The sequence below is a fragment of the Misgurnus anguillicaudatus genome, chromosome 19, assembly GCF_027580225.2.
Source record: "Misgurnus anguillicaudatus chromosome 19, ASM2758022v2, whole genome shotgun sequence".
NCBI classification, from domain to species: domain Eukaryota; kingdom Metazoa; phylum Chordata; class Actinopteri; order Cypriniformes; family Cobitidae; genus Misgurnus; species Misgurnus anguillicaudatus.
The window spans coordinates 25,566,062-25,591,334 of NC_073355.2; the positions used below are offsets into that span (position 1 = coordinate 25,566,062).

A 25,273-nucleotide genomic window follows, 5' to 3' on the forward strand; every position below is an offset into this window, starting at 1 on the left:
TACAATGCATTGACATGTTCCACAAGCTGTACAATAAAATTTACACAATAAGATTTACTAACCCAGGGTAAAGTATGAACAGTGTGTAGGACTGGAAACACAAAATCAATATGAATCTCTTACTATGGCTAAACAAGTCATCTATTGTAACACTCTTCTCTAACAATAATATGGTGCTTAAAAGAGAAAGAAAAACACAGGCCTAAATCAGTTAAATGCTTGTGAAGAATTTTATTGTACACAATGTTAGGAAGGTACATCTGGTGAAATTGGGAGGTTTGCTTATTCTGACCAGACCTCCCCTCTCCCATTGTCAGAGCACTCCTTCCTTCCTAAATTCTTTTTCCACTCTCTGATGCAAACCCCGCCCACCTCCTCTGTGAGGCCCACCCCCTCTGTGATAATGACTAGCCCCTCCCTCTCTGGCTCGATGTGCTCCACCACGGTGGCTAACACCTCCAGAATTATCCCAGTGACTGGGTCCCTTAAAGTTTCTCTCGTGCAAGTGTCCATGATGTCGTCCTAAGCCACGACTGCCACGCCTCCATCCTCTAACCACATAATCTCTTTCCTGCTGTCCTTCCTGTAAGATTTTCTGAGAAGCATCTTTTGAAACATCCTCTTGTTGGCTCACATCCTCTCCAGAGATGGATTTACTGGAAGGGACTTTATTTGTAGCAATAGGTGTTTCTTCATCATTAGTCAAAGGCTGTCTGAGCTGTGCTATATTAACATTGAGTTCACATGCCTCCTCTTGTGCTGCACTTGGTACCTGTGATGTGGCGTTTGATGGGCCTAAGTGGACACAGTTTATTTTATCAGAAGATTGCGAAGGCTTGCCTATGCGTTCCACCCCAGGTGCAGTTATCACATGACGCGCTGATCCACCTCTTCCACCACCTCTTCCGCCACCTCTTCCTCTACGACCTCTTTTAAAGTCACTTTGTTGTCTTCTATCATGACTGGGATGAAACTGTTGTTGGCTTGGAGTGCGGTGACTTTGAGGGGCTTGGTTTGCATTGGTTGTATTCGAGGCTGAGGAAGACTGTGACTGGCAAGATTCGGCACCTGAGACATCTGTGCCGGAGGTTTCAGAAAGATCATCTGGAGCCTGAGCAGAAAGAATAATCCTTTATTTATTTAATGTTAAATGTTGACCAAAACATGTAAAAGATGTTTAAAACCTACCTCATTAATGTGAATAAGGAACCGATTAGATTCCGCTTCTGGGTCAATAACTCCACCCTTTTCCTTCTGCCGTTCCAGAATCTTTTGGAATTCCTCCCGTTTCTTTTTAAATTCTTCACCGATGACCACATCCTCCTGCTGGGTGTGTGAAAGAATAATAAACACAATGCGTATGTGTACCAACAACATGTGACCAGTCAGCAATGCATAGGAGTGTTCAGCTTTTCTTCTGCATACAGGACAATGACGCACTGTTTAAAAAGATCTGCTGGCTGGCACTGAACACAAAAGTGACTTTGTCCACTTGACATTTCCAACAGTGATAAAAGTCATGCACAGAACAGTTTATTTTGCCCAGAGTGTCAACACTAAACGTATATTTAAATGTCTGTATGTTTTACCTGGGTGAAACTAGGAGCAGGGGAGGAAAGGAGGGCATCTACATCATAGGCCAGAGGCTCCCGGCATACAGGGCAAACAACAGCCAACACCTAGTAATGAAGATTTGTTATAATTATGTAATACTCAAATGGTATTTATTTAAATAATGGACTACATGTAGTGGTTTGCTAATAAACAGCCAACACCTCTTCATCTGTCCTATTTCTGGTCTTATCCGCTTCCAGCTCCCGCTCGCGATCCTTCAGCTCCGTCTCAGAGTGGGTGATGTACCGACCAAGGCAGTGAGAGTGGAAATAATGATAGCAGGTGGTCTTAGTGAACACTTCCCCCTCCTATTGTTAGACCAAAATGGAGGATCAAAACTATACACCAAATTTTACAGTCTGTAGTGAGATTTGTGTATGGTCCCCAGAATGGACAGATTTTACAAACAGGATAAAGCAAGTTCATAAATTGGCAGTATTCTCACTACTGAAATACCAACCTTAAAACCATATAGACAGATTACACAGTTTCCATGGGGAATATTGCTCTCGGTCAGAATCTCTTTGGCTCTCTGTGACAATGAAAAGGTAAACAGCAGAACGCTTCCAAATAGTATGCACTTTGATAATAAGCTACAAAAGACCGTAAATATATATATATTGGTGTGAAACCCAACCTCTATGAGCTGGTACAGTACAGGTGTCCCCAGACACGATTCTGCCTCCATCTGCAAACTCTTCTGTAAACTGAGTGGAGATAATAGAAAAATAGTGTTATGTGTAAAACTAGACATTTAAAGGATTCACAAACATAAAGGCTTAATAATAATCACCTGAGTAGTTTATCATCTGATAGTCCACGTGGATTGTGAATAGAGATGCAGGGAGGTAAATATGGATACTGTAAATGAATAACAAATACAGTCAATTGGCTGTAACACAAAAGTGATGTATAGAAATCTGCTAACTAGATTCATTACTTATCAGTTATATAACATTAGTTACATTACAACAATTTGATAGACAAACCTGAGAGCCCAAATCCATTGTCAGTGTGAGGCGTACAAACTGAGAAAGACAGTCCTCTGCAGTAGATGGATAAAGAACCAGACTGACTATCCACCCTCTAAATATGAAAGATAACGGCATCTTAATTTTTGTAAACAATAATGAAAGTTAACCAAGTTATTAAACAATTAAAATTTACCCTTCATCTTTTTGAGTAACACTGAGTTCATCCAAATAAATGGACTGCAGCACTTCAATTTCAGACAGGACACTGTGGTGTAAAAAAGGTGTGGGTAATACCTTAGTATAGAAGTGCTTTAAATGTTGTAAATAACATTGATATGAGTGTTTTTACATTAGATACGAGTATGACCAAGGACATAATACAGCAACATCTTGCATTTGTTTACGTAGATTCGTTTACACACTCTTATCGTCCATAATTTCTACCCAAGCCATAGAATTTATATTATGTTTGACTAGGAAACCCGACAAACAGATGGTTACCAGGCATCATAACATTACATAACGCGGTAGTTATCCGATGCGGTTTGGACTGTGAAAGGACTCTGTTATCTTAAAAACACTTGCTTAAATATTCTGCTAGGTTACGGCTTACAAACGTTATACATTGTGTTTATATATAAAACAATCGTTTATATAAGTACCGATTCGTAAAACGTGCCTATTTCTGTCACTATTTACCAGTAGCTCAGTACTTACTCACTCTCGGCAGCCATGTTCGCGATGACGTCATCCATCTATGTCATCGGTCAGGTGACACAACAATTGACTGACCGAGGCCAGGCGTGCTCTCCTTGATGCGGCGCTGCGCAGACAGAACGGCGTATGACATCAAAGCACCGCGAGAGCTGCTCAGGAAATGCGCTACTTTATCGCTCTCGCGGTACTTTGATGCAGTCTGTGCAGCTCCGCATGACGTCGGACGCACCTGGTTCATCATTTTTAGGTAACATGATTTATATATATATATATATATATATATATATATATATATATATATATATATTCTAATAAATGAATAACCATTTAGCTCGTCAAGAGTGGTAATGCAACTATTTATACAGGGTTTTTCCACATTTTATTTAATAATATACATACATACATACACAAATAACATTCAAATTGAAATTGTTAGTAGAGTAGCACAGATGACAATGAGTTCAGGCAACAGCCTCTTTCACAAAAGCAACTTGTTAAAAATGAGCATTGCTGTGGCATTTGTGATTTTATTGCTAATTTATTATTTGCATACATTACTGACATATACTAAATCGTTTTAATCCAACACAAACATATCTTACTAATCACAGTTAAAACACATAACAAGTTTGTATTATAGTGTCTTTCCTGGACCAGACGTTCGATGCCAGTGTAAACCAATGCCAGTAAATTCCCCTCTAGTACAAAATGTGTAAAACAAACACTGAAGTGATGTTCGGCACTTAATGGGTTATTTATTTATTTATTTTTATTTGATACTATGTGCATGTGAACGTAAAAAAAGTGTGCCTCTGGACCATTGATGATAAAGTTGTTTGATTTGTCCTTTCTGTCTTTTTTTCAGGACTTATGCTCTAACAGCATTTCTTCCCTTTCTTCCTCCTCTCTCTGTCCCTGTGGGAATTGATATTGACAGTGTCTTTTTCTCTCTCCCTCTCTCTTTCTGCTCGACTCTGGCTCTGTTTCTTTGCCCGAAGGACCATGTGGGTGAAAGCCATGAACATCTGTAAAGAAAACAGAATGTAAGCCATATTGCACAAATATGGGATGTGTCAAAGGGCAAAGAATGCAATTTATCTTCAGGATATCGTAAACAGTTGAAATCTTGAACACTTCCTTATAATATGTGCGTATCAGTGTCAGAATGATCATAATCTTTACTGAATGTAAGATTTACAAATAATAATTTTCTTAAAATAAATAATCCTATTATATTTGCAAAATTAAATTCCCAATTTTGTTAAGCTAACAGATACAGTCTTTATAAAGATGTCACAATATAGAAAAACAACTTCATCTCTTCTACGTTGATGTTTTCTTTAGCGCTTGTCTCAAATAATTTTACACCAACTGACTCTCCAAAGCGCAGAACATCTTGGGTGTCCACTAGCTTTTTAGAAGGATCATCATTTTTGTTTCCCACTGGAAGCAATCAGTGTTAGAATAAAATTGATCTAATACATAAAAAAAATATTTTTAATTCTAAAATGCACAATAGAAAAAAACCTAAGTTGTAGTTACCTAAAATCTTGCAGACATTATCACAATTCTGTGAGATTTCATTTAACCATCTTTTTACATTCACAAATGATTCAGGGTTTGTAACATCATAAACGATGATGACACCATGCGTGTTTCTGTAATACCTAGAAAGCAAAACAAAGACGACAATGCACAAGTAAAGGTGAGTCTTAAATAGATCACAAGAATGATCCAACAACAAAAAAACTTTTACGGATTGACACGATCTTAAAGGCAGGGTGCGTAATTTCCGAAAAACACTTTGGAAAACTGAATCGGGCCCACTACCAAAACACTTGTAGCCAATGAGCAGTAAGGGGCGTTTCTACTAACAGACATCATTTCCTGGGTTGCGTATATGTGGGGTGTATCTAGCAAAAGAAGGTCCAGATTCTATTGGGATAGGGGTGTTTGTTTAGGTGATTTCAATTGTCAGCATTGGCTTTCAAAGATCATTCACCCCGCCTTTAAACCAACAGAGAGTTTGACTTACGTAGAAGTGATGGTTCTGAACCTTTCCTGCCCTGCAGTGTCCCAGATCTGGAGTTTAACTCTTTCTCCGTCAATCTCTACAGTTCGGATCTTAAAGTCAACTCCAATAGTAGTTATGTAACTGCCTATAAAAAGCCAAACGTGAATGAATGCATATTCAGCTATGGCATTTTAACCTATTTAGGCAATCATACACAAACAAACATCTTGTATCTCTGTCTCGCACACGAGAACACACAGTGAATTAGGTAATGTCATTTACAGCTTTCTTGCCTTATCTTTCTTTATCTCACATTGACAAACACACACAGACACACTGTGCCAAACAAACTCACCAGAGAATGAATTGTCTGCAAACCGTAGAAGCAAACTGCTTTTCCCAACATCTGCAAGTAGTCAGAAAAGCATGTGTTAAATCTCAAGGTTATTTTTTTAAATCTCAAATAATTTTACAATAGTTAAAATGTAACAGACATGTGGTAAAAACTCCTATATAGATAAAATGACAAATGCATACCATACAACCTAATCATTTATCAATTGTTGTTGACAATTGTCTAAAAATCAAGACCAAGCAGATTTCATGAGCCCATTTTCTTGGGGCTTTTAATGTTTGGTTCAGGAACAAACTGAATCCCAGTCTGTGTGAAAACCAATACCATTAAATGCACCGCTGATGTACAGTTTAAATGTATTAGCGACCTCAACAGATTATTGGAAGCTATTGTGGTTCATATTACAATTAAATGACAAACATGTTGAACACACATAACTGGTTTCAGAGCTCTCAAAAAGCATCCAATAGTGGAAGCATGATAAGCTTTTTCAACAAAGGGCCTGAGTAACAAGATGTGTTTGGGTAAGGATGTAGGGGCAATCAAATATTGACTAAATAAACAACGTATTCTAATATGATCCAACATCCCGACTGCATCTACTTATAAAATCTATCCCTCTTTTGAGCAAATGATAAAACGACTCATTCATTAATGGATAAGGACTGGCTTTAAACATTTACACATAGAAGTTTCATTTGAGTTTTCTAATTAATAGATAAAGAAATGATAAACAGTGCATTTGTAAATACTAATAAGCTTTTCTATAGATAAAACAAATGTATAAAAACCACAAAAGTACTGACTGGAGTCACCAATGATGAGCAGCTTGAAAAGATGATGGTAGTCTTTTCCAGCCATTCCTCTGTTCGACTTTCACTTGTGAAAGACCTTAAAGTGCCAGGTTGTTCAGTGCAGGGTGTTTTGGGTGAAATACTGTAAGCATCATATGATTGTCTTTCCAGTTATCCTTAGAATCCAAACTTGAATCATCAGCATCAGCACCAACAAAAGGTCCTTACAACCAACTATATGCTAATTGCATTCGTTGTTTATTACATACAGCGAACATTTGGATTTTATGTATATGGTACTGCCTGCACTACATTTGCTCCCACAATGCAAAATTCCTAGATAACACTATTTAAATTTGCAATTATAATATTTGCATTGCTTTTGTCCACATTAAGAATATATGATTAAAATCGACGTGTTATTTACTTTGTTGACTCTCCCTGCGTTCAAACAGATTACCACATAGCTTTGGTTAAATATCAAATAGCATTACAAAAAGCGAGCACTTATTTAATGGCTGATTGTAATGGCTAAATTATGAGTGTATTAGAAAAACAAGTCATGTAGAAAACAAGGTGGATTGTTTGAGATGTAGCTTCCGTCTCTAAATCTTGATTTTCCAGATTTGTAGATTGCATCTCGCTCACTGTGATCCCATGCTGACAGTTGAACCAATACATGCAGGCACTGGTAGTTTGCTTCGCTTTGAAAGTTCACTCCCTGTGAATGCTGGTATACAAGTGAGATATGATCCTATCAGCACCTTGCTCTCTGAAAAAAGGAAGAAACAGGTATTACTTATGCATCAGTTCAAATTTAGTCAGACACCCCTTATCCCTAAACAACAGCTGTGGCGCCACATTTAGCTTTTCCTAAACGACACCCTCTCCCAGTACAACTGGAAACATGTATCTTGGAGGTAGGTCAGTGTACACACACGGTCACACACCTTCTTCATACATTTTAAGCCAAAACAGAGGACGACACAAGCCATGGCAATAATACATTAAACTAGCTGCTGAGTCAGGAAAATTACAGATTAGGTACACTGCCAAATATTTTCCATAAAAACAGGAAGGGACGTGTTTTCCCGAATTGCAGAGCAGGGCAGATCTCCATAACGTTAAAACGCATTTATCGTGTTATATGAGAATGTAACAATATTGACCGCTATGCCCATGTGATTATTTTACACAAAAAAAAGTTGAAGTGAAACGGACACACCTAGCTTCAGGTCCGCTTATCGGACAGAAAGAAAAAAATTGGGGTGAAAACACGGCTTAATTCCCAGTCCGAATTAAAAGTGAAACTAACGTCGCGAGCGCAAACGTTTAAATGTTAATACATAGCGGTTAACGTTACTTGAAAACTGGTGGTAAATACATTAAAAGCAAGGTAAACCACAATATAACAACAGCAGTTTTTGAATTTAGAAGCAGTTCTACTTCATTCAGTGCTTGATTATAAACCGACAGCTCGATTAAGCGACATCGTGTCTGTTTACAAATCAAGTTATCAAGCAAAATACCATTTATAAAAACCCTCACATAAAGCGATTTAACAGGACACACCTGTAAAAACAAGCAATCCTAACTGTTACTGAAGCTCAAGTCGATCTATCCGCCCGATCTGTTTTTCCAAGTTGCGTCTTTGGGAAACTTAACCATTACTCAACTTAGCGGTCGTAGGCCGAGATTTAACTTACTTTTTATACACTCAGTTGTTTAGAATGCAGCTAACGTTTGGCTAGCTGCTTAACTAGCCGCAGATGCTCTGTCACATGATCTTGAGATAAGAAGATCAAACTCAAGATGTAAAGAAGAGCTCACCTAAAAAACACGTTCCGGGAAAAAAAAATATGGAGGACTTGGCTAAAGTTACTGCTGGGCTGGTCATTCAGCGTGTCCTGTAGTAGTTAGCAGCAGTAGTATCCGATTGGTTTGGGGAAGTTCGGACAGCGTCCCAGCGACCACAGGGATCAGATCCGCCCATCGGAGGCCGCCGCACCTGAATGTTGAGTCACTCTCATCCTCATCATGTGTCCGACTTTATCTCCTCCTACTGTTAAACCCCCTTTTACACCAGACTTTATTTAAACTACATATTTTTGACTAAAAACGTAGCAAGCTGTCATTCTGGACATAGTTTGCGCATTCATTTCAAATTAGCCCATTAAAGAATGTCTAGGTATGCAGGTTGAGACAACTGTTGTTTACTGCACTGGTGACAAATGATCCTATGTGCAATTCATGATACAGATGAAAAAAATAAAAATAAGACAAATACGTAAACATCAAAATAGTTTATTATAAAAATACACAGTTTCATTGGGTTCTTGTAAAAATGACGGGATTGGCACTTTCCAATAAATTCAGGATTTAACTCAAAAATCAGAAACATTTTATGGAGAATTATTTTGAAGAGCTGCAGCTCAGAATGACAGAGAAAATGCTCTATAACTGAAGTTGGTAAAAACGTCAATTTGGTTACTGCTGCCCCCTACAGTCATAACCTGAAAAAGGAATATTGGGTAAATGTTACAATCATGTAACTTCTCCACGTAATTAACACATATAACTATTGCATTATGTATTTTTGAGTACCTGTTAATGCTTATAAAGTATAGTTTTCATTATCATCATTAAGTGCACCTACCCTGTGTTCAGTGTTTTTGAGATTGAGAGCCAGTGTGTTGAGCGAAGAAGGAGTGCAGGGAATCTGAGCTTTGACGGTCCCCCCATGTAAGCAGTGAGATACATTTGGCCCCTCACCTACTGCAAAGATCTGAAAACAAACTTAAAATGTACAGTCATGCATAAAAAACATTAAAAAATAACAAATTAAGTTAAATACTAGTTGGTATTACCAGGTCCTGGTAAAATACAGCTTCCCTTTGACAGCCAGGCAATGGGAAGACCGAGGTAGGAGACATAGAACGGAGGTGCCATAAAGAGAGAGAAGGCCCTCCACCACATAGCTAAGGAGGAAACATATACATTTTCATAACAATAGGGGGACTATTACAACTCAACATACACATAGGGGCATTCCAGAGCAGATTATGCAGATTGTCAGTAAAGTTTTGAAAAACAATCATGTCACAACACATCCCCAGACAAACATGCATGAATTAAAGACAATGGTTCTGCTGTTCAATATACAGACCAGTCATAAATAGGAATTCCAATTTACCATCCAATCGGAGTCTGTAGCAAGACAGCTAATCCACTTCCCAAACTGTGGGCGTGCACATTCCTAACCCAAAATTCAAGAATGAGTGCCAGAACAAGAAAAAGTGGAAAAATGCATCGCCTATATTATATGTATTTAAGTATCTTACCTCATATTTAAAAACTTCAATACAGTGAACTGGCTGATTTGTGCGAGCGTCTAAAGGGGGGAATTTTTAATCATTACAAAAGTATTGTTCTACATTTTGTCATTTTTCAATTCACTCACCCCATATCCTGACAGCACCATCTTCTCCTCCAGAGAGAATTTCCCCTTCCCTCTCTCGAAAGCATAGGCAGTGGATGTAGTCAGTGTGACCCTTTAGTACTGACTGAGAATAAAACACATGTCAAGAACGATAATGGGATCCTACAAAAAACACTTATAGCTCAGTGAGGTTCATCTAACTAACATGCTCCAACCTTAAAGGTTCCAGTCTCCATGTCCATAACGTGAATATTATTGTCACCACCCCCAACTATTAAACTGTTGTCCTGCAGACAAAAATAGGCATCAAAATGAGATGCATAGGGACACACTCATGTTTTATGACTAGCAACCAATGTATGTGTGTCAACTGCAATTAACTACATGATTTAATTACAAGTAATTAAAAACAGTTGCATAAGGAAAAGCATTACTGGTCAACTACAAACCTTTGGATTAATGATTGTTGCATTAATCTCTGGAATTTCAAGACTAGTCCTGTTAAGAAGTATACAATTAGTAAACACAATAAGGTCACAAACAACCAGTTATCTTTTGTATTCAATTATATAGTCAGAATTATAGACAATTTCTCACTCATAACTGGGTTTTCTTGTCCAGGCAGCTTTGGTATTCTGTGGGGAAAGTAGTATGTTAAACATTATCCTCATGGACAAAAAAGTGAATATATGATGATGCAGTATGTACATTTCCTCAACCTTATAAACATTTATTAAATACCTACTTTTTTAATGAGCTCAGTCCAACTCCAGGCACTTATTTCTCCATTCCCAGCGCTTAAGAGATGAGTGTCCGTGGAGAGAAGAGAAAACACTGGACCATCATGGGCTGATAAAGATGGAAAAAAGAAAATCGGTCATTGTTATATTGATAGAAACAAAATAAAATCAATAGGCAATGTTTGTGAGCACACTTTATTTTCTGATGAACACAAAAGAAGATATTTTGATAAATGATGGTAAGCACACAGGTGAATATAACCATTGACTTCCATAGTAGGAAAACAAATATGATGGAATTCAATGGGTACTATCAATTGGCGGCAGTGGTTCATGTAGGTTGTCTACAAATCGAAGGGTCGGTGGTTCAATCCCTTGCACCACCTGACCAAGTGTAGAGGTGTCCTTGAGCAAGACACCTAACCCCAGCTGCTCCAGACGAACTGGATGGCGCCTTGCATGGCTGACACCATTGGTCTATGAAAGCGCTATATAAATGCAGTCCATCCATTTATCAACTGTGTGCTTACCATCATTTATCACAATACTTCCATAATATTTGTTTTCCTTCTATGGAAGTCAATGGTTACTGTCAGCTACGCACTTACCATCATTTATCAAAATATCTTCTTTTGTGTTCATCAAAATAAAAAAAGGATGAGAAAATGATGACATAATTTAAATTTTGAGTGAACTATCCCGTTAAGCCGTGTCTGTAAAACCAGGGGTTCATCCCAAAATGAAAATGTTGTCATCATTTACTCACCATAAGGTTGTTACAAACTTTAATAAATTTCTTTGTTATGCTGAACACAAAAGAATATATTTTGAGTAATGTCTGTATACAAACAGTTCTGGAGCACCATTGACTTCCATAGTTTTCTTTTTCTACTATGGAAGTCAAAGGTGCTACAAGACTGCTTGATTTTCAAAATACCTTTCAGCAGAACAATTTAAGCAACTTTACGATGACAGAAAGGTTTTTGTGTGTGTGTGTGTGTGTGTACTATCCCTTTAACATCTAACAGTATAATTTTTTTGAAATGCTTGTACATTTTGTAACCATTGTACACATGTATCTTTTGTTAGCATAGCAGTGAATGTCTATTGTATTGTGTGTATAGTCTGTGAAGAAGCATTCAAGAAAGTTTGTCATTGTACTTGTATACATATGACAATAAAGGACTTTGTATTTGTAGAACACATCCAAGACATAACTTTATACAAATATCTGTTGTAAATAAGTCAAAGTTAATTGTTAGATGGTTCTAACCAGTAAAGTTAAGGATGGGCTTCTGACTCCCCTTTGATGTATCTGGACTCAGTGCAGCCGATAAGCTGTGAATGCAAGTTTGCAGCCAGGTTATTCACTAAAGCTGCGGACAGTACACACATCAAATCAACTGTATGCAAGAAACATTAAGGTTCGCACATGTGGACCTACAGCCAGCTATTATACGATACAACATGATGTGCTATTATGATTGCATATTTATTTTGATATCTCACCTGAACACTGCGATCTCTCCATAGTTATTACCCGCTGCAAGGTAACGACCGCAGGGAGAGAAACTCTGCGAGAACACGGACATGTGCAGGAGCTAGAAAATATAACCATGTGATATTACATTTATTTGACATTTTCGCCTGTCTAAACAAAACTGTTTCAAAAGCCTTTTGTAGAAACAGGTCAGAATTATATAAAGTATGCTGTGAACAAGACAATATTGACTATAAATCTCTTCGTTATGAGATTTAATCATTTGTGTTTACAAATCTTTGGAGCGAAACATTTAATTTATCAAATACCTCAACTGGACCCATCTTTATGCCGCTGACGATACACTGATCAACCTAACAATAAACCTTTGCAACAGAAAATCTTTTCGCGTTACTTGCGCCCATTCAAGCACCGTCGCGTAAATATGACACAACATAGACCCTCCTCTTTCAGGCAGAGCAGTCGCTACAAATTCACCCTGGTTACAAGCTGACGACTGCGCAGTGCCGTTGTGTTTTTAACTGATATATGATCCTCTTCTGACTGTGGTAAGAAGCTTCTTGACTATAAAATTTTAATTTGGTCAAAGTAGTGACTAGTCCCACAACGTCAATTTAATTAACAAAGTTACAACTTTAACTGCATTTAAGTGTATACTATGTTTCCGACTGCATGCGGCGCCGCAAGAACTGACAAAGTGACGTCAAAGTAACGCGAGAGCGAGTCCTCTGTATAGTTTCTCAGATTGCTCTCGCGGTACTTTGACGTTATCCGCCGTCGGTTCTTACAGCACCTCATGAAGTCGTTATTTTGAAGGGGTTGGTGGACTTAAATGCAAGTCTTCAAAGGATATACAATTCGTTATGTGATTAAACAATTTTCCGTGTGCTAAACAACTTCTTTATGTAAGGCAAAGAGAGTTCAGACAAAAGATTGAACTGCCATTTTATTATTCAGATTTTTCCACAAAGAAACAAAAAGGGAAAGATTCTGTCCACATACATTGGAACAAAACATTTTGATCACCCAATTACAGACATTCAGATCAATATAGCAGACAGAAAAGCACTGGACATATTTGTGATTTTGTTTTTGTGTGTGTGTACAAACATTGTCCAGCATCTGATGGCACAGAGCTGTAGGTGATAAGAGGTTTAGCGTCTCTCCATAAACATTAATTACACCATATTAAAAGTAAAAATAAATCCTCCCCTCTGAGATGAGTTAAAGGTTTTGAGAGACCTTCTGCTGCTAGTACTGGATGAACAGTCACCACTGCAACAGGTCACATTTAATCTTCTCCTCAGGAGTCTCTCGGATCTAGTTCATCGAAAGACAGATATGCAAGTCCACAAAACAAAAAGGTGTTTACTATTTTCTCCTTCGAGTGTCTGGAGATCGGCTTCTTGACCTTCTGCTTGTAATGCTGAACAGAAACGGAGAGAGAATAAGGATTAATGTTGGAACAGAGATTAAAATGATCAGTGTTTCATTAAAATTTGTACTGAACTGACCGTCGCGGAGGAGATCGTGCAGATCTTTGTTGTCTTGCTGGAGGGGAATAACTAAGTGACGTAGAGTCTCTAAGTGAATCTGCTGGCACCCTTTTGGGCCGTGGTGGACTGTGGAATTTGAATAAAATTAGTCCTTTCAAAGTACATAAATGGACAGTGTTAATAAAACATGAAGTAAATAGTCAGGCAATACGTTATACCTTTTATTCTTTTCTTGCTCACTTTCTGAAGATGATGACGACGAAGAGGCAGCTTTGCGTTTTGTTGTCTTGCCAGAATCCTTATTTTTACTTGTTTTGTCACCACTGCGAGATAAAACAAAAAAATTCAAAAACCTATTGATGTAGGAAAGAGTTTTTATACACTTCACAGGTTGACTTAGGGTGTCATAATCCTATTCCAAAAGAATTCTTCAACGGCTTTTAAAGGGACACTCCACTTTTTTGAAAATAGGCTCATTTTCCAGCTCCCCTAGAGTTAAATATTTGATCAAGGACTTTGCTGCCATACCATGGCTGCAGCGGCGCAAAGATATTACACAGTTCCCAAAAATAGTCCCCTGCTATTGAACGTTACCAACGGGACTATTTTCGGGCACTGCGTAATCAAACCACCTGCGGCAGCCATTGTATGACAGCAAAGTCCTTGATTATTACGTCGGAATGAGAGTATAGTTCCTAGCCATACCGGCCTAGAAAATCACAACTTTAAATTTTACAGTCGGTCTTAGTACACAGTGTAACGATGTAGTTTTTTTAAATAGGAAAAATATCGAAACATTGCTCATTTTTTATTGCAATGCTAATGGTCTATTCAGATTCAATGGATTATGCCAAGTTATGCTAAAAGTGGTACCGCCAGACCCGTAGATCAGCTGAATGGATTCCAAAACGGTAAAAATCAAATGTTTAACTCTAGGGGAGCTGGAAAATGAGCCTATTTTCAAAAAAAGTGGAATGCCCCTTTAATTTTTCAGCAAAGGCATAGGTGTACCAATCACAAGTAAAACCTTTTCATGACAGATACACACATTTATATGCTAGTTGTGCATACGTTTAATAAATTACAGCACTTACCCTTTCTCTTCCTCAGAGTCAGAGCTGTCTGATGATGAGGATGAGGAAGAAGAGGATGAAGATGAAGACGAGGAAGATGATGAGGAAGATGACGAGGAAGAACTTGAGCTGCTTCTCCTGCTCTTCTGCTCCTCTGGTTTCCCATTCACTGGTTTCTTTCCTTTTGTTGACTGCTCGATTTGTTGCCTCTCATGGGTAGATGATGGGGACTGGCCTGTCAATCGGTCACCTGGTGGATCCCTGCTTTGTGACTGGTTGCCATTCGGTGATCTAGAGCGAGCGGGAAGTTCACGGAAGGGAGAACGACGAGGAGGAGAGGGGGGCGGCTGTTTGGCGTTTCGTTCTGGTTGCCTGTTACTTGTGCGTCCATCACTTTCTCTCGTTCTCTCTTTATCTGCATCTGTGGACTTCAGATCCCTCACCGGCCTTTGGGGAGATGGTGAGGATGATGATGATGAACTGGAAGAGGAGGATGATGATGCAGAACGGCGTGGAGGAGTAGGATTTTTGGGAGGTGCCCTCATTCTCTGTTCTCTCTCTCTATCTCTCTCTCGGTCCTGTTCACGCTGCTTCTCTTGATTCCTCCTCTCCTGCTCCCTCTCCCTTTGTCTTTCTCTTGATAAGGATCGACTACTTCTGCGGCGACGTACTGGAGAAGGCGAGCGACGAGACCTGGATGGAGAAAGTCGTTTGAAGGGGTCATATGATGCAATTTCATGTTTAATACTCTTTTATGCCTCTATATTCAAATAAGCCCCCACATATCTACGTCACTGTGTTTTAAGATTTGCATAACACCGGCCAAACGTATACGCAAAAAAAGACAGCGTAACTTTAATTCTGGCTTTAGTATTCTTGCCGGCACCATGTCGTGGATAAACCAAATATGGTAAGGGCCAGTGGCGGCTCGTGACTGCTCTTCCGAGGATGCGCTAATTCAAAATAAGTGTTCGGATTGTCACGTGTGTGGTTCCCTTTTCCAAAATATGTGTCCTGAGTGTCGAGAGATCCTGTGTGCATCACGTGTCCCGCCAAAACAAGTGCCTGATGCACACGCGTCAAAATTGTTTATGATTAAAGAGACGCTCACGTTCCTAAAATACACGCTAGACACTCCCTTAACAGTAAACTCTGATAATGCGAGTATCTGGCAAACGCGAGCGTCTCTTTTATCATAAACCCTTTAGACGTGTCTCCAGCATGCACTTATTTTGATAAGACACGTGATGCACACACAATCTCTCAAAGCGCAGAACACATATTTTGAAATTACGAACATGACAAGCTACATACATGTTGTGATGAACTTCGCATCGAGCGTCCTCGAAAAAGAAGTCACCGGCCGCCACAGGTAAGGGCGTAACATTTCCGTCACAGGCTTGAGGTATTCGGCCAATCACAATGCACTGGATAGCTGATCAGAGCACATTACGCTTTTCAGAACAATGAGCTTTTTAAAAAAATGTATGCGTTTCAAAAAAGTGGCACATGGAGGAGCACCAACAATTTAGGGTATGTGAAAAATAATGACAAAAACCTATTAATTTTTCTAACCTATAGAAAGGACTTTGTCTACGAGGACTTCTGGATCTGCTGCTCCTTGTTCTTCTCTCCCTGGAACGCTCTCTATTCTCTGCCCGTGGTCGAAATCGTTCCCTCTCTCTTTCTCTAAAACGTTCACGGCTCTGGTCCCGTCGAGGAGGGGATGAGTTGCGTGGCGGTCTCCTCATTCCTCGTCTTGGGCTGGGAGAACGGGAGCGCGGCAGATCCTGGTACTGTCGCGGTGGAGTACGCTTCGGTGAGGGACGAGATACCCTTACCTGTGAGACCTCTGTATTTCGATCACTCGGTCGATCCCTTCCTCTGGCAGGAGAGAAGCGTGTAGTTTCTCGTTCCAGGTCTGATGGGCTATACCGCTCACTACCTCTATCTCTTGGCCTTTCGGGTTCTTTAATTTGAGATGTCTCTTCTGTAGGTGTGTACCTGCCTCCACCCAGGGCTCCTCTTTCTCTACCTCTCTGAGGGGGTGAAGGAGGTGGGCTAGAGCTTTCGGTAGGAGTGTACCTCTCTTTTCCACGCTCCCTGTCTTTTTCTGACTGGATGGTCCTTTGAGGTCCTGTGGATGGAGGAGGGGAGTGCGCAGGCCTCCTGTCTCTGTCCACGTCCCTATTTCGCTTATCTACATCATCTTTTCTCATTGGTTCAGGAGGCGAGTTCTGTCTTTGTATGGGAGGGTGTGATCTCCTGGCGTCATCACTCTCTACATCCCTTCCTCTGTTCTCCTTTTCTCGACGTGCAATAGCTTGAGCAATGACAGCATGAGGCACTGATTTACCAGCACCACTGCTATCTTTTGAACTTTTCTTTTTCTCATCATCAGAAGACGAAGATGATGATGAAGAGGAGGAGGATGATGATGAGCTGTCACTGTCACTATCACTGCTGCTGCTGCTGCTGCTACTACTACTACTACTGCTGCTGCTGCTACTGCTAACAGCTTTAGCCTTTTCTTTCTTCCCAGGCTTTTCCTTTTCCACCCGTTTCTCCTTTTTTTGATCATGATCCCTATCCTGAGGACTCCTCCGCTCCTGAGCTCTTACTTGCCTTCTGTCCTCCTCCATTTTCCTGTCTTTTTTCTCTCTCTCTTGTACCTCTGTCTCACTTCCTCTGGCACCTCGTCGGTCTTCAGGCTGACTGCTGGAGATAGACTTCCTGGCCACCTCCTCTATCTTGGTATCACTATGACGATTCCTCTCTTTTTCCCTTTCACTCTCCCTGCCTTTTTTCCTAGCTTCTTCCTTCATCTCCTCCTGCATTCTTCGTTCCTTTTCTCTCTGTTCTTCTCGTTGTTTCTCTCGTTCGTGATCTTGTTCTTTTTGTCTACCATTGGAGTAAGGTGAACGTTTGGCAGGAGAGTTGGAGTCACCAGATCGGTTCCTCTCACGTCCTTGATCGCCCTTTCTACTAGATGAGAAAGTATCTCTATCATTATTCCTCAGTCTCTCTCTTGATCTGTCTGCGAGAACCCGCGAAGAAGCTGCTGTCTCTTTCTCTCCACTGCGTCCTCTTCTCGTCCTGTTTTTCTGTGGAGAGGGAGACCGAGATTTGGATGAGTCTTGTCTTTTTTGACCTATGGGTTTTCTCCTCTCATCCACGCTTCGTCGCCTCATGTCTCTCTGCTGCTTAGGAGATGGAGATCGAGATGAAGAGTCGTGTCTTTTCCTTTGAGAGGGTTTCTCTCTCTCCTCGCTCTGTTGTCGTTTGTCACGCTGCTGTTTCCGCGGTGGAGACGAAGATGAGGAATCGTGCAGTCTTGTTTGAGGAGGTTTCTCAATATCTTCACCCCGTTGTCCTCTGTTCCTCTGCTGTTTTCGTGGTGACGATGGAGACGAAGAGTCATGTCGTTTCTTCTGAGATTTTTCTTGTACTTGCTGTCGCTCACGTTCTCTATCTTTGTCTCTTTTGTTGTGGTCAGGGGTTCTTGAGCGTCTTGGCGACTTCTAAGAGTGGGGCAGACAAAAATATATATGAAAATCTATAAAACGCAGATTGCATATGGAGAGGGACTGCAATGACAAATCTTACAAACACCTTACCTCTCTTACTTCTATCCTTTTTGGATGTTCCTCACTGTGGTCACGCCACCTTCTGTCTGGGGATCTTCCTCTCCTTCCCTCCTCTGCACGAGAGTCTGATTTATTCGGCTGCTGCTGCCGTCTCTGAGGGGATCGACTGAAAATAAAAAGCAGGCATATTGTATTATCTTTTTAAGTTTAAGTTTTTGTTCAATAGTGTTGTCAATAAAACATATATATGTTTGTGATTTAGTAATTAATCATTTAAGGGGTTTTGTGTTGAATCTGACATACTGCGCCACAACAAATATAAGTAATTACATATATATACTTTCTGTCTGTGTGTTGACATTAGACTGTTGATGACAGTTTTTGTTCGTTGGCTTTTCAATTGAAGACAATTTATAATACATGATACCATCTCGAAAGTTGAAAAAGCCTTTTATCCAACCTATTTCAACAATTTAAACAATGTATTTAAGACAGGGAGGATTTTTTTAAAGGGATAATAACCTATTTAAGGGTTTTTTGTAACTCATTCCCCGCCAGCCAATTTTTTATAAGTTGCCCGGCAGCATTTTTTGTGATTTTCACAAAAAGTTTCACAAAATGCCTTCCAGGAAAATTCTCTTCTAAAAATATATAAACATACAAATATATCAAATGAAAGAACAGACCCTCTGCTTTCAAACAAACAAACAAAGATATTGGACTTCCTTCTTTCAATGATGCAAAATGATGATTTTTGCATCATTGAAAATAGGAAGTGCAACACTGAATTCTGTATTTCTCATGTCTCAGCGGCAACTGAGGAAATGATGCATGACCATTCAAAAACATGACTGGGGTTCTAACTATACAAAGCTTAATGCAAATGGGTGAAGTGTCCCTTTAAACATGGGTATTTTTCTTTAAAAATGTTTTTTAGCAAAAAGCTGAAATATTGGCATTTTTGTGAAGGAAATTTGTTAGAGATCAGATTCAGAATGATTATCAAAACATACACAGAGCTTACATTTAGTAAATAACGTTTTGGGTTCAGTTTTTTCATAAATTTGGGTGAATAATCGCGGTACATAAACATGAATCAGGAAGAAGTTTTTTTTAATGCATACGTTTTCTCTTAATTGACAAGATAACTCATCAATGGCGGGGAAAGATTTAAAGAACCTGACAAAAGGTTTGCTCCATGATACCTGCGAGCTGGGCTGGAGGAGGCACTCTGACGCTTGCGGCTCTTACTGGGAGGTGGTGTCTCATTTTCACTTTGTTTCCTTTTTCTTCTGGAGGTTTCTTTGTCATCTGATGAACTGCTGTAAGACAAAGATTTTAACATTTATATATAACATTACAGTCGTAAACACATCGCTGACACTAACGGCAGAGGATAACTTACCTCTCAGTGTCACTCTTCACGGACTCCTCCCTAAAATCAAAGATGTGCTTGTTAATTAAGTTAAAATTCAGTCTGATATTTGTGGCTCTGTCTGTGAATTCAGGCTTGAGTCTCATAATTAGAAGATTAGGAGCATAAATGTTTAATTTCAATCTTTGACATAGCCTTATCCGGTCAATACTAAAGATATCAAGGTTATATTTTCACAGAACGCCGAGTTTTACAGACAGGGGTCACACTTTATAGTAGTCATATATAAATCTAATGGGATAGTGGGGTAAGCGGTGTCAGAAAATAAGCTTTGTTTCTCAGTCACTATGTACAGTTTTTCAAAAACAAATTTTCTACTTAAAATGAAATATTTATAAATTAAAACTTTAACCATATCAGACATTTCTATTATTATTTATAGCAGTTTTTTACATTTCTAGACACTTTTTTCTTCTAACAGGTTAAATAACAGATACCATGAGATATATCAAAGTGTATTAGTTTTATAATTTCATTTCTCTTTGCATAGAGAAAATTTTTACAAGGTGGCACAGCTTACGCCACAAACCCCATGTATAAACAGTATACTGCTAATAAGAAAAATTTTAATTGAAACCTTTTCTTTTTCTTCTTCTTGTCTTTTTTCTTTTCCCGTTGAGGGGAGGGTGAGGGGCTCTCAGAGCTATGAGGTAAGAAAAAAATCTATTTAATAATATTGTTTAGTTTAAACCGCTGACATGCATGTCTGTTTCACAGTCCCTAGCTTACCTGTCTCTGCTTTTGTTTTTCTTCCTCTTCTTCTTCCGGCTCTTTTTTCGATCAGGGGATGAATCTGAATTATCAGACTTGATTATCTGAGAAACGACATGAGGGAAACAATAGAGTCAATACAAGGTAATAAAGATTAACTATAACACTGCTCAGTAAGACTCAATGGGGCAGTTTCCAGGACAGGTTAATCCAGGACTAGGCCTTAGTTATATTAGGACATTTAAGTAGTTTAAACAAACATGCCTTATCTAAAACAATATTGGTGTGCATCTTGAGACAAAACAATGGCACTGATATATGTTAATGATAAGATGTCAGTGCAAGGTGTTTATGCATTTTAGTCTGGGAGCAGGATAAACCCTGTCTGGGAAACTGCCCTAATAAGATTAATTATTAAAAGTCTAAAATTGAGTCGGACCCCAAAAGGCAGTTTTATTTTCCAGTAAAACATAACCGTGTGGGCAGTAGTGCAAGTAATAAACATAAACATTTGTAATTGAAAAAACAGGGTAATGAAAATGATAGATTTAAAAAATAAAATCCACAGGACCAGTTTTACAGTGCCAACAGTAAGATGAAAGATTCTCAAAACATCTTTGGACAGAATAACAGATTACTTAACCACCTAACAAAAAGATATAAAAACAGGCATGTTTTTGCCCTCTTGTTTCTCCCCACAAGAACCAATCTCCATAAAAAATATAAAAATAAATGACTAATCTTTTAAGAATTTATTTTAGTTTTCAGGGGAAAAAATAATGCAGTATGTTAAACAATAATTATTTAAATCTACATACCCACATAATCTTGATCATTTAAGAAAACTGCAGGCCAAATTATAATTTGATGGAGCGACTGAGCCTCAATGTAATAGATACCTGTTGTGTAACACAAAATCCTATAACAAAAAGTCTTGCACTAACGGCACAATGTCTACAAAATGCCAATGTCTAATGCCAATACTAAAATATCCTCTCAATCTACTCACTGATATTTCTGCTGCTGTTGCTTTTCTCTTTCCAGTCTCTCCTGCTCTCTCTTCTCTTTCTCTCGCTCCTTCCGTTCAGGATGAAAAGATGAGCCATCAACATAGTCGGAGCTGATGCCGAATGCCTCTTTCAAGCGGTCATTCTTTTGCTGGTTAGCAGCTGCCAGAGCATGAGTCTCAGTTACACTACAAGATTTAAAGAGAATGAGGGAAACTTTTGATGGTACATGGAAATATTACTTCATAAATACCTTAAAAGGTCCACTTAAACTCAATGCATTTCTAAAACTGCACAGCAGTACTTACGCTGCCCTTTCCGTTGCTGCAGGTGCAGGTTCTTCTCTTTCTTGCAACATCATACGAAATGTGTTGACCTTCTCCTCGATCTCCTCTGCTGAGTACCTGCAACACAGAATGAAAATGTCCCTCTTATAAATCTCCTCAATCCTTCAGCATTCTTATAACACTTAAACAACCATATGCTTGAGGTCAGCATACAGATCAATTGATAATATTGGTGCACATGATTTCCTTTTCTACTTATATAATCTGAGTAAGTACACAGTGGCATTATATGCTTTACAAGATGTGAAAATGTTAGCCGATCAATAGACTGTGACATTCACAACTTAAACATATTTAAACACTCAGCATCAGGGTTGTAAAACATTTGTTGCACTTAATCATGTATAATTGACAGGAGAGATTTCTGCTTGTAACATCCAGTAGCAGTGATCTAAAGTGAAATCTTCATACATTTTCGCTCATCTTACCCCTGCTCCTCCATCATGTCCTGCAGCTCAGCACATTTCACCTCCAGCTGCCTTTTCCTCTGGTGCTCCAGGATCTCGGCATTAGGCTGTCTGTTCAGCTGGCTCTCCAGCCTCTCTCTGTCCTTCTCGTCCCTCTCTCCTCCACGCTCATCTCTGGTCCTCTTCACACGTACACTGGACAGGTTCCTCTGAACGTAGCCGTTAGTGCCACTGCCCCTCGGTGTGGTCAGCCCGATACCGTTATACATCACTGCTCTGAGAGGGTAAAAATAAGACTTTAGTTACAAATTAAACACCATTTTAACGGTTTTATTAAAGACCCACTGAGGTGCCCTGAAATGCAAAGCTTTGTTTGATGCATCATCATCGTCTAAAAAGTTAGAACGGGACACAATGAGTGCCTCCTCGCCTAATAGCATTTAGTTTACCTTACAATGTGTAATATGATTAGAAGCTGAAATGCAGAATGATGTAATATAAATAGCCAATCCGTACTGGTGGACATGCAACGGGTGTAGGTTTTGAATTGCTTTTGTCTTCTAAATGCACATTATGTTAATGTTTTGAAGCACACTTATTTAGAGATATCCTTGGGGCTAACATATTCATACTTAAAGCCAAAAAACTTCTGTTTTGATTTCAAGATGATCTCCTTTCAGGCTTGTACATTTCATGCTATTGTACATTTTTACAAACTTACTGTGGGTTCACACCAGACGCAAGTTCAAGGATTTGCGCGAGTAGATTACATACAAAGTCAATGCAAAGACGCGATCAGACGCGTCCCTGTGCTGAGAAAACAGGCGCTATTCGCATCAAACGCGTCTTTGCCCAAGTTGAAAATATTGAATTCGAGCAAAAATTTTGCATGACACGAAGTACACACCCAATGCGTAGCATCGCATTACTCGCTCTAGATTACTCGCGGGATTTAACTTAATTTTTCGCTCGAGTTGAGTATTTTCAACTTGGAAGAAGACGCGTTTGAGACGAATAGTGCATGTTTTTGCAGCAAACGTGTCACCCATATCGCGTCATCGCGTGGGGCGATGCGAATGACGCGTCTGATCGTGTCTTTGTTTGTCATCTACTCATGCAAATCGTTCAACTCGCGTCTGGTGTGAACCTACAGTTAGTGTTGTGGTCACATTTAAATGGACAAATTTTTTATGTTTAAATATAGTCCTCAATTTTGGTAGCTCTGCAAAAAAGCATCTGCTAAATTAATAAATAAAAGTGTATGGAAGTGTATGCTGGGATGTACGACAGCATTGTCTGCATCTATTAAATCTAGGACAAAAATAAGCTATATTTTTGTCCCTTATGAAACATCTCTGCCACAAAGCGGTTGTTTATATGGTTTTAAATGTAGATATTTAAATCACATCAATTACCCGCAGAAGGCCTTTATTAACCCCCTAGAGCCGTTTGGATTAGTTCTGTGAAGTATGGATGCACATTTTCAGGCTCCAAAGTCGTGAACCCTGTTTTCTACCGTTATAAATCATTTTCCAAAATAACTCAAATTATTTAAGTCTGAAAGATGATGGTCATATGTCGGTTGTCTTGAGGGCGAGTAAATCATGAGGTAATTTTCATGTTTTGCTAAACTATCACTTCAATAACCTTTCAATAACCTTTCTATAATAGTTTGCTGATGCCTCGGTTTAATTTTTTTATGAAATTTTGTTCTACGAAAATCAGGTCAAGGGGGTTGAATAATTTTGATCCCAACTGTAAATGGCCTGCTTTAAATGTGTTAAGAGTGCAACAATACAAAAACATAATGGTAATAGTTTTAAAGTTATAGAAATAAACCTGTACTTGTTTTGTTTGTGTTGTTTATCTTTATAGATTTGTCACAATAAAGTGACAAAAGCATTTATTAGGACTGACAAGCGACCAGGAAAATCAGGAACAACTTAACACACTAATCTGATACTGCTTAACGTTAAAAAGCACAATCCTTAACCGGTTTTATCCACTCAATGTGCAGTCTTAAAACACACTGTATAGTTAGGGAACATACAGACTATGCATTTTATCTTTAACATGACTCAGTCAGAAATTGGAATCACCTGAATTACTCTAACGTTATATCCCATGAGACCATCTGACTAACTTTAAGAGATGAAAGCAGTATTTAGTAAATGATTGTTGCGATAAAACATACTTATTTGTTCTTACTAATAAGTGCAATGGATATGTACAAACACTAAAAATGGTCTGTTGTTAAAGAAAATGCATAAATAAAAGTGAATACTGTATGGAAATATTCTGTACTATCACATCACAAGACCAATCGCACCAACTTATCAGGGGTCTCAAAAACTAAGTAGACGCCTAGTTTAACATAATTTTAGGGCATGATTTAAACGCTCCTTAAGTTGTCTAATACTGTATAGGTAACATTAGGCAGCTGTTTTGAGACCCACTGTATCGTGAGTGACCACAAAATCAGACCACTGATTCTCAAACCAGCAAAAGGCCGAGGCCTTCACTGCTAATGCTACCTCTGTAACTTACCATTGTCTGTTGATCAACACTATTTTTAGTGTTGTTGTAAAACAGATTCAACTCCTGACCAACACTTTATCATTTAAAAAGTCAAACTATATAGCAATATTTTGGGCCGTGCGATCATTTCTCCTGGATGCTAACCAGCATTACCAATTCACAGTAAAGCATGCTAGCTAGTCATTCAGCTTCTGAAACGTGTGTGCTACGTACCTCTGTGATTCCCGCTCGGGGCGAGAACAAAAAGAGAAGTGTCACAGTCCAAAGACCAAGCAGCTAAAGCAAACCAAATCAAATTTCGCAGCGTCTGTGTCCAACTACTTCTGTTAAATAAAACGATGTGCGCAACGTTGACTAGAATGAACAGGTATAGTTCATATGGACGTCACTGTGACCGCCTCGCGATAATGTTCGGGGAATGACTGTGGACTACATTTCCCACAAGTCACCTGGTCGACTTCATGAGGCGCTGCGCAGCTCGATCGTCCTATGATGTTCAAGTATCGCGAGAGTGATTTGAAAAG

The 25,273-nt window shown here is 39.1% G+C and overlaps 4 protein-coding genes across 7 annotated transcripts; all 4 read right to left on the reverse strand.

Moving 5' to 3' along the window:
• Window positions 1-207: 207 nt before the first annotated feature.
• Window positions 208-3,393, reverse strand: rnf25 (ring finger protein 25). The gene is made up of 10 exons (XM_055193828.2): window positions 3,306-3,393; window positions 2,782-2,853; window positions 2,604-2,700; window positions 2,408-2,475; window positions 2,252-2,321; window positions 2,075-2,146; window positions 1,776-1,922; window positions 1,590-1,679; window positions 1,189-1,326; window positions 208-1,111 (listed from the first exon to the last, which is right to left on the reverse strand). The coding sequence occupies exons 1-10, from the start codon at window positions 3,341-3,343 to the stop codon at window positions 314-316; spliced, it is 1,590 nt and encodes a 529-aa protein (XP_055049803.2). The 5' UTR covers window positions 3,344-3,393; the 3' UTR covers window positions 208-313.
• Window positions 3,394-3,647: 254 nt separating this feature from the next.
• LOC129436034 (ras-related protein Rab-35) lies at window positions 3,648-8,509 on the reverse strand. 3 transcript variants are annotated; one of them, XM_073857244.1, is made up of 7 exons: window positions 8,299-8,509; window positions 6,481-7,240; window positions 5,675-5,725; window positions 5,341-5,464; window positions 4,848-4,972; window positions 4,621-4,748; window positions 3,648-4,327 (listed from the first exon to the last, which is right to left on the reverse strand). In XM_073857244.1, the coding sequence occupies exons 2-7, from the start codon at window positions 6,533-6,535 to the stop codon at window positions 4,181-4,183; spliced, it is 630 nt and encodes a 209-aa protein (XP_073713345.1). In that variant the 5' UTR covers window positions 6,536-7,240; window positions 8,299-8,509; the 3' UTR covers window positions 3,648-4,180. The 3 variants fall into 3 exon arrangements, with proteins under 3 accessions (XP_073713345.1, XP_073713346.1, XP_073713347.1); XM_073857245.1 differs by lacking the exon at window positions 8,299-8,509 and adding an exon at window positions 8,041-8,181; XM_073857246.1 differs by lacking the exon at window positions 8,299-8,509 and adding an exon at window positions 7,694-7,843.
• Window positions 8,510-8,756: 247 nt separating this feature from the next.
• On the reverse strand, window positions 8,757-12,749 carry thoc6 (THO complex 6). Its single transcript, XM_055193846.2, has 13 exons — window positions 12,457-12,749; window positions 12,157-12,248; window positions 11,921-11,985; window positions 10,653-10,756; window positions 10,505-10,542; window positions 10,357-10,405; window positions 10,123-10,194; window positions 9,929-10,031; window positions 9,810-9,859; window positions 9,662-9,724; window positions 9,336-9,446; window positions 9,125-9,253; window positions 8,757-8,981 (listed from the first exon to the last, which is right to left on the reverse strand). The coding sequence occupies exons 1-13, from the start codon at window positions 12,469-12,471 to the stop codon at window positions 8,901-8,903; spliced, it is 972 nt and encodes a 323-aa protein (XP_055049821.1). The 5' UTR covers window positions 12,472-12,749; the 3' UTR covers window positions 8,757-8,900.
• Window positions 12,750-13,076: 327 nt separating this feature from the next.
• On the reverse strand, window positions 13,077-25,169 carry srrm2 (serine/arginine repetitive matrix 2). Of its 2 annotated transcripts, none has more exons than XM_073857242.1 (14): window positions 24,963-25,169; window positions 22,233-22,485; window positions 21,766-21,861; window positions 21,459-21,645; window positions 20,469-20,554; window positions 20,317-20,382; window positions 19,710-19,739; window positions 19,510-19,626; window positions 18,335-18,470; window positions 16,293-18,238; window positions 14,739-15,410; window positions 13,863-13,967; window positions 13,663-13,770; window positions 13,077-13,574 (listed from the first exon to the last, which is right to left on the reverse strand). In XM_073857242.1, the coding sequence occupies exons 2-14, from the start codon at window positions 22,478-22,480 to the stop codon at window positions 13,520-13,522; spliced, it is 3,852 nt and encodes a 1,283-aa protein (XP_073713343.1). In that variant the 5' UTR covers window positions 22,481-22,485; window positions 24,963-25,169; the 3' UTR covers window positions 13,077-13,519. The 2 variants fall into 2 exon arrangements, with proteins under 2 accessions (XP_073713343.1, XP_073713344.1); XM_073857243.1 differs by having other exon boundaries at window positions 19,510-19,623; window positions 22,233-22,487.
• Between the last annotated feature and the right edge of the window lie 104 nt (window positions 25,170-25,273).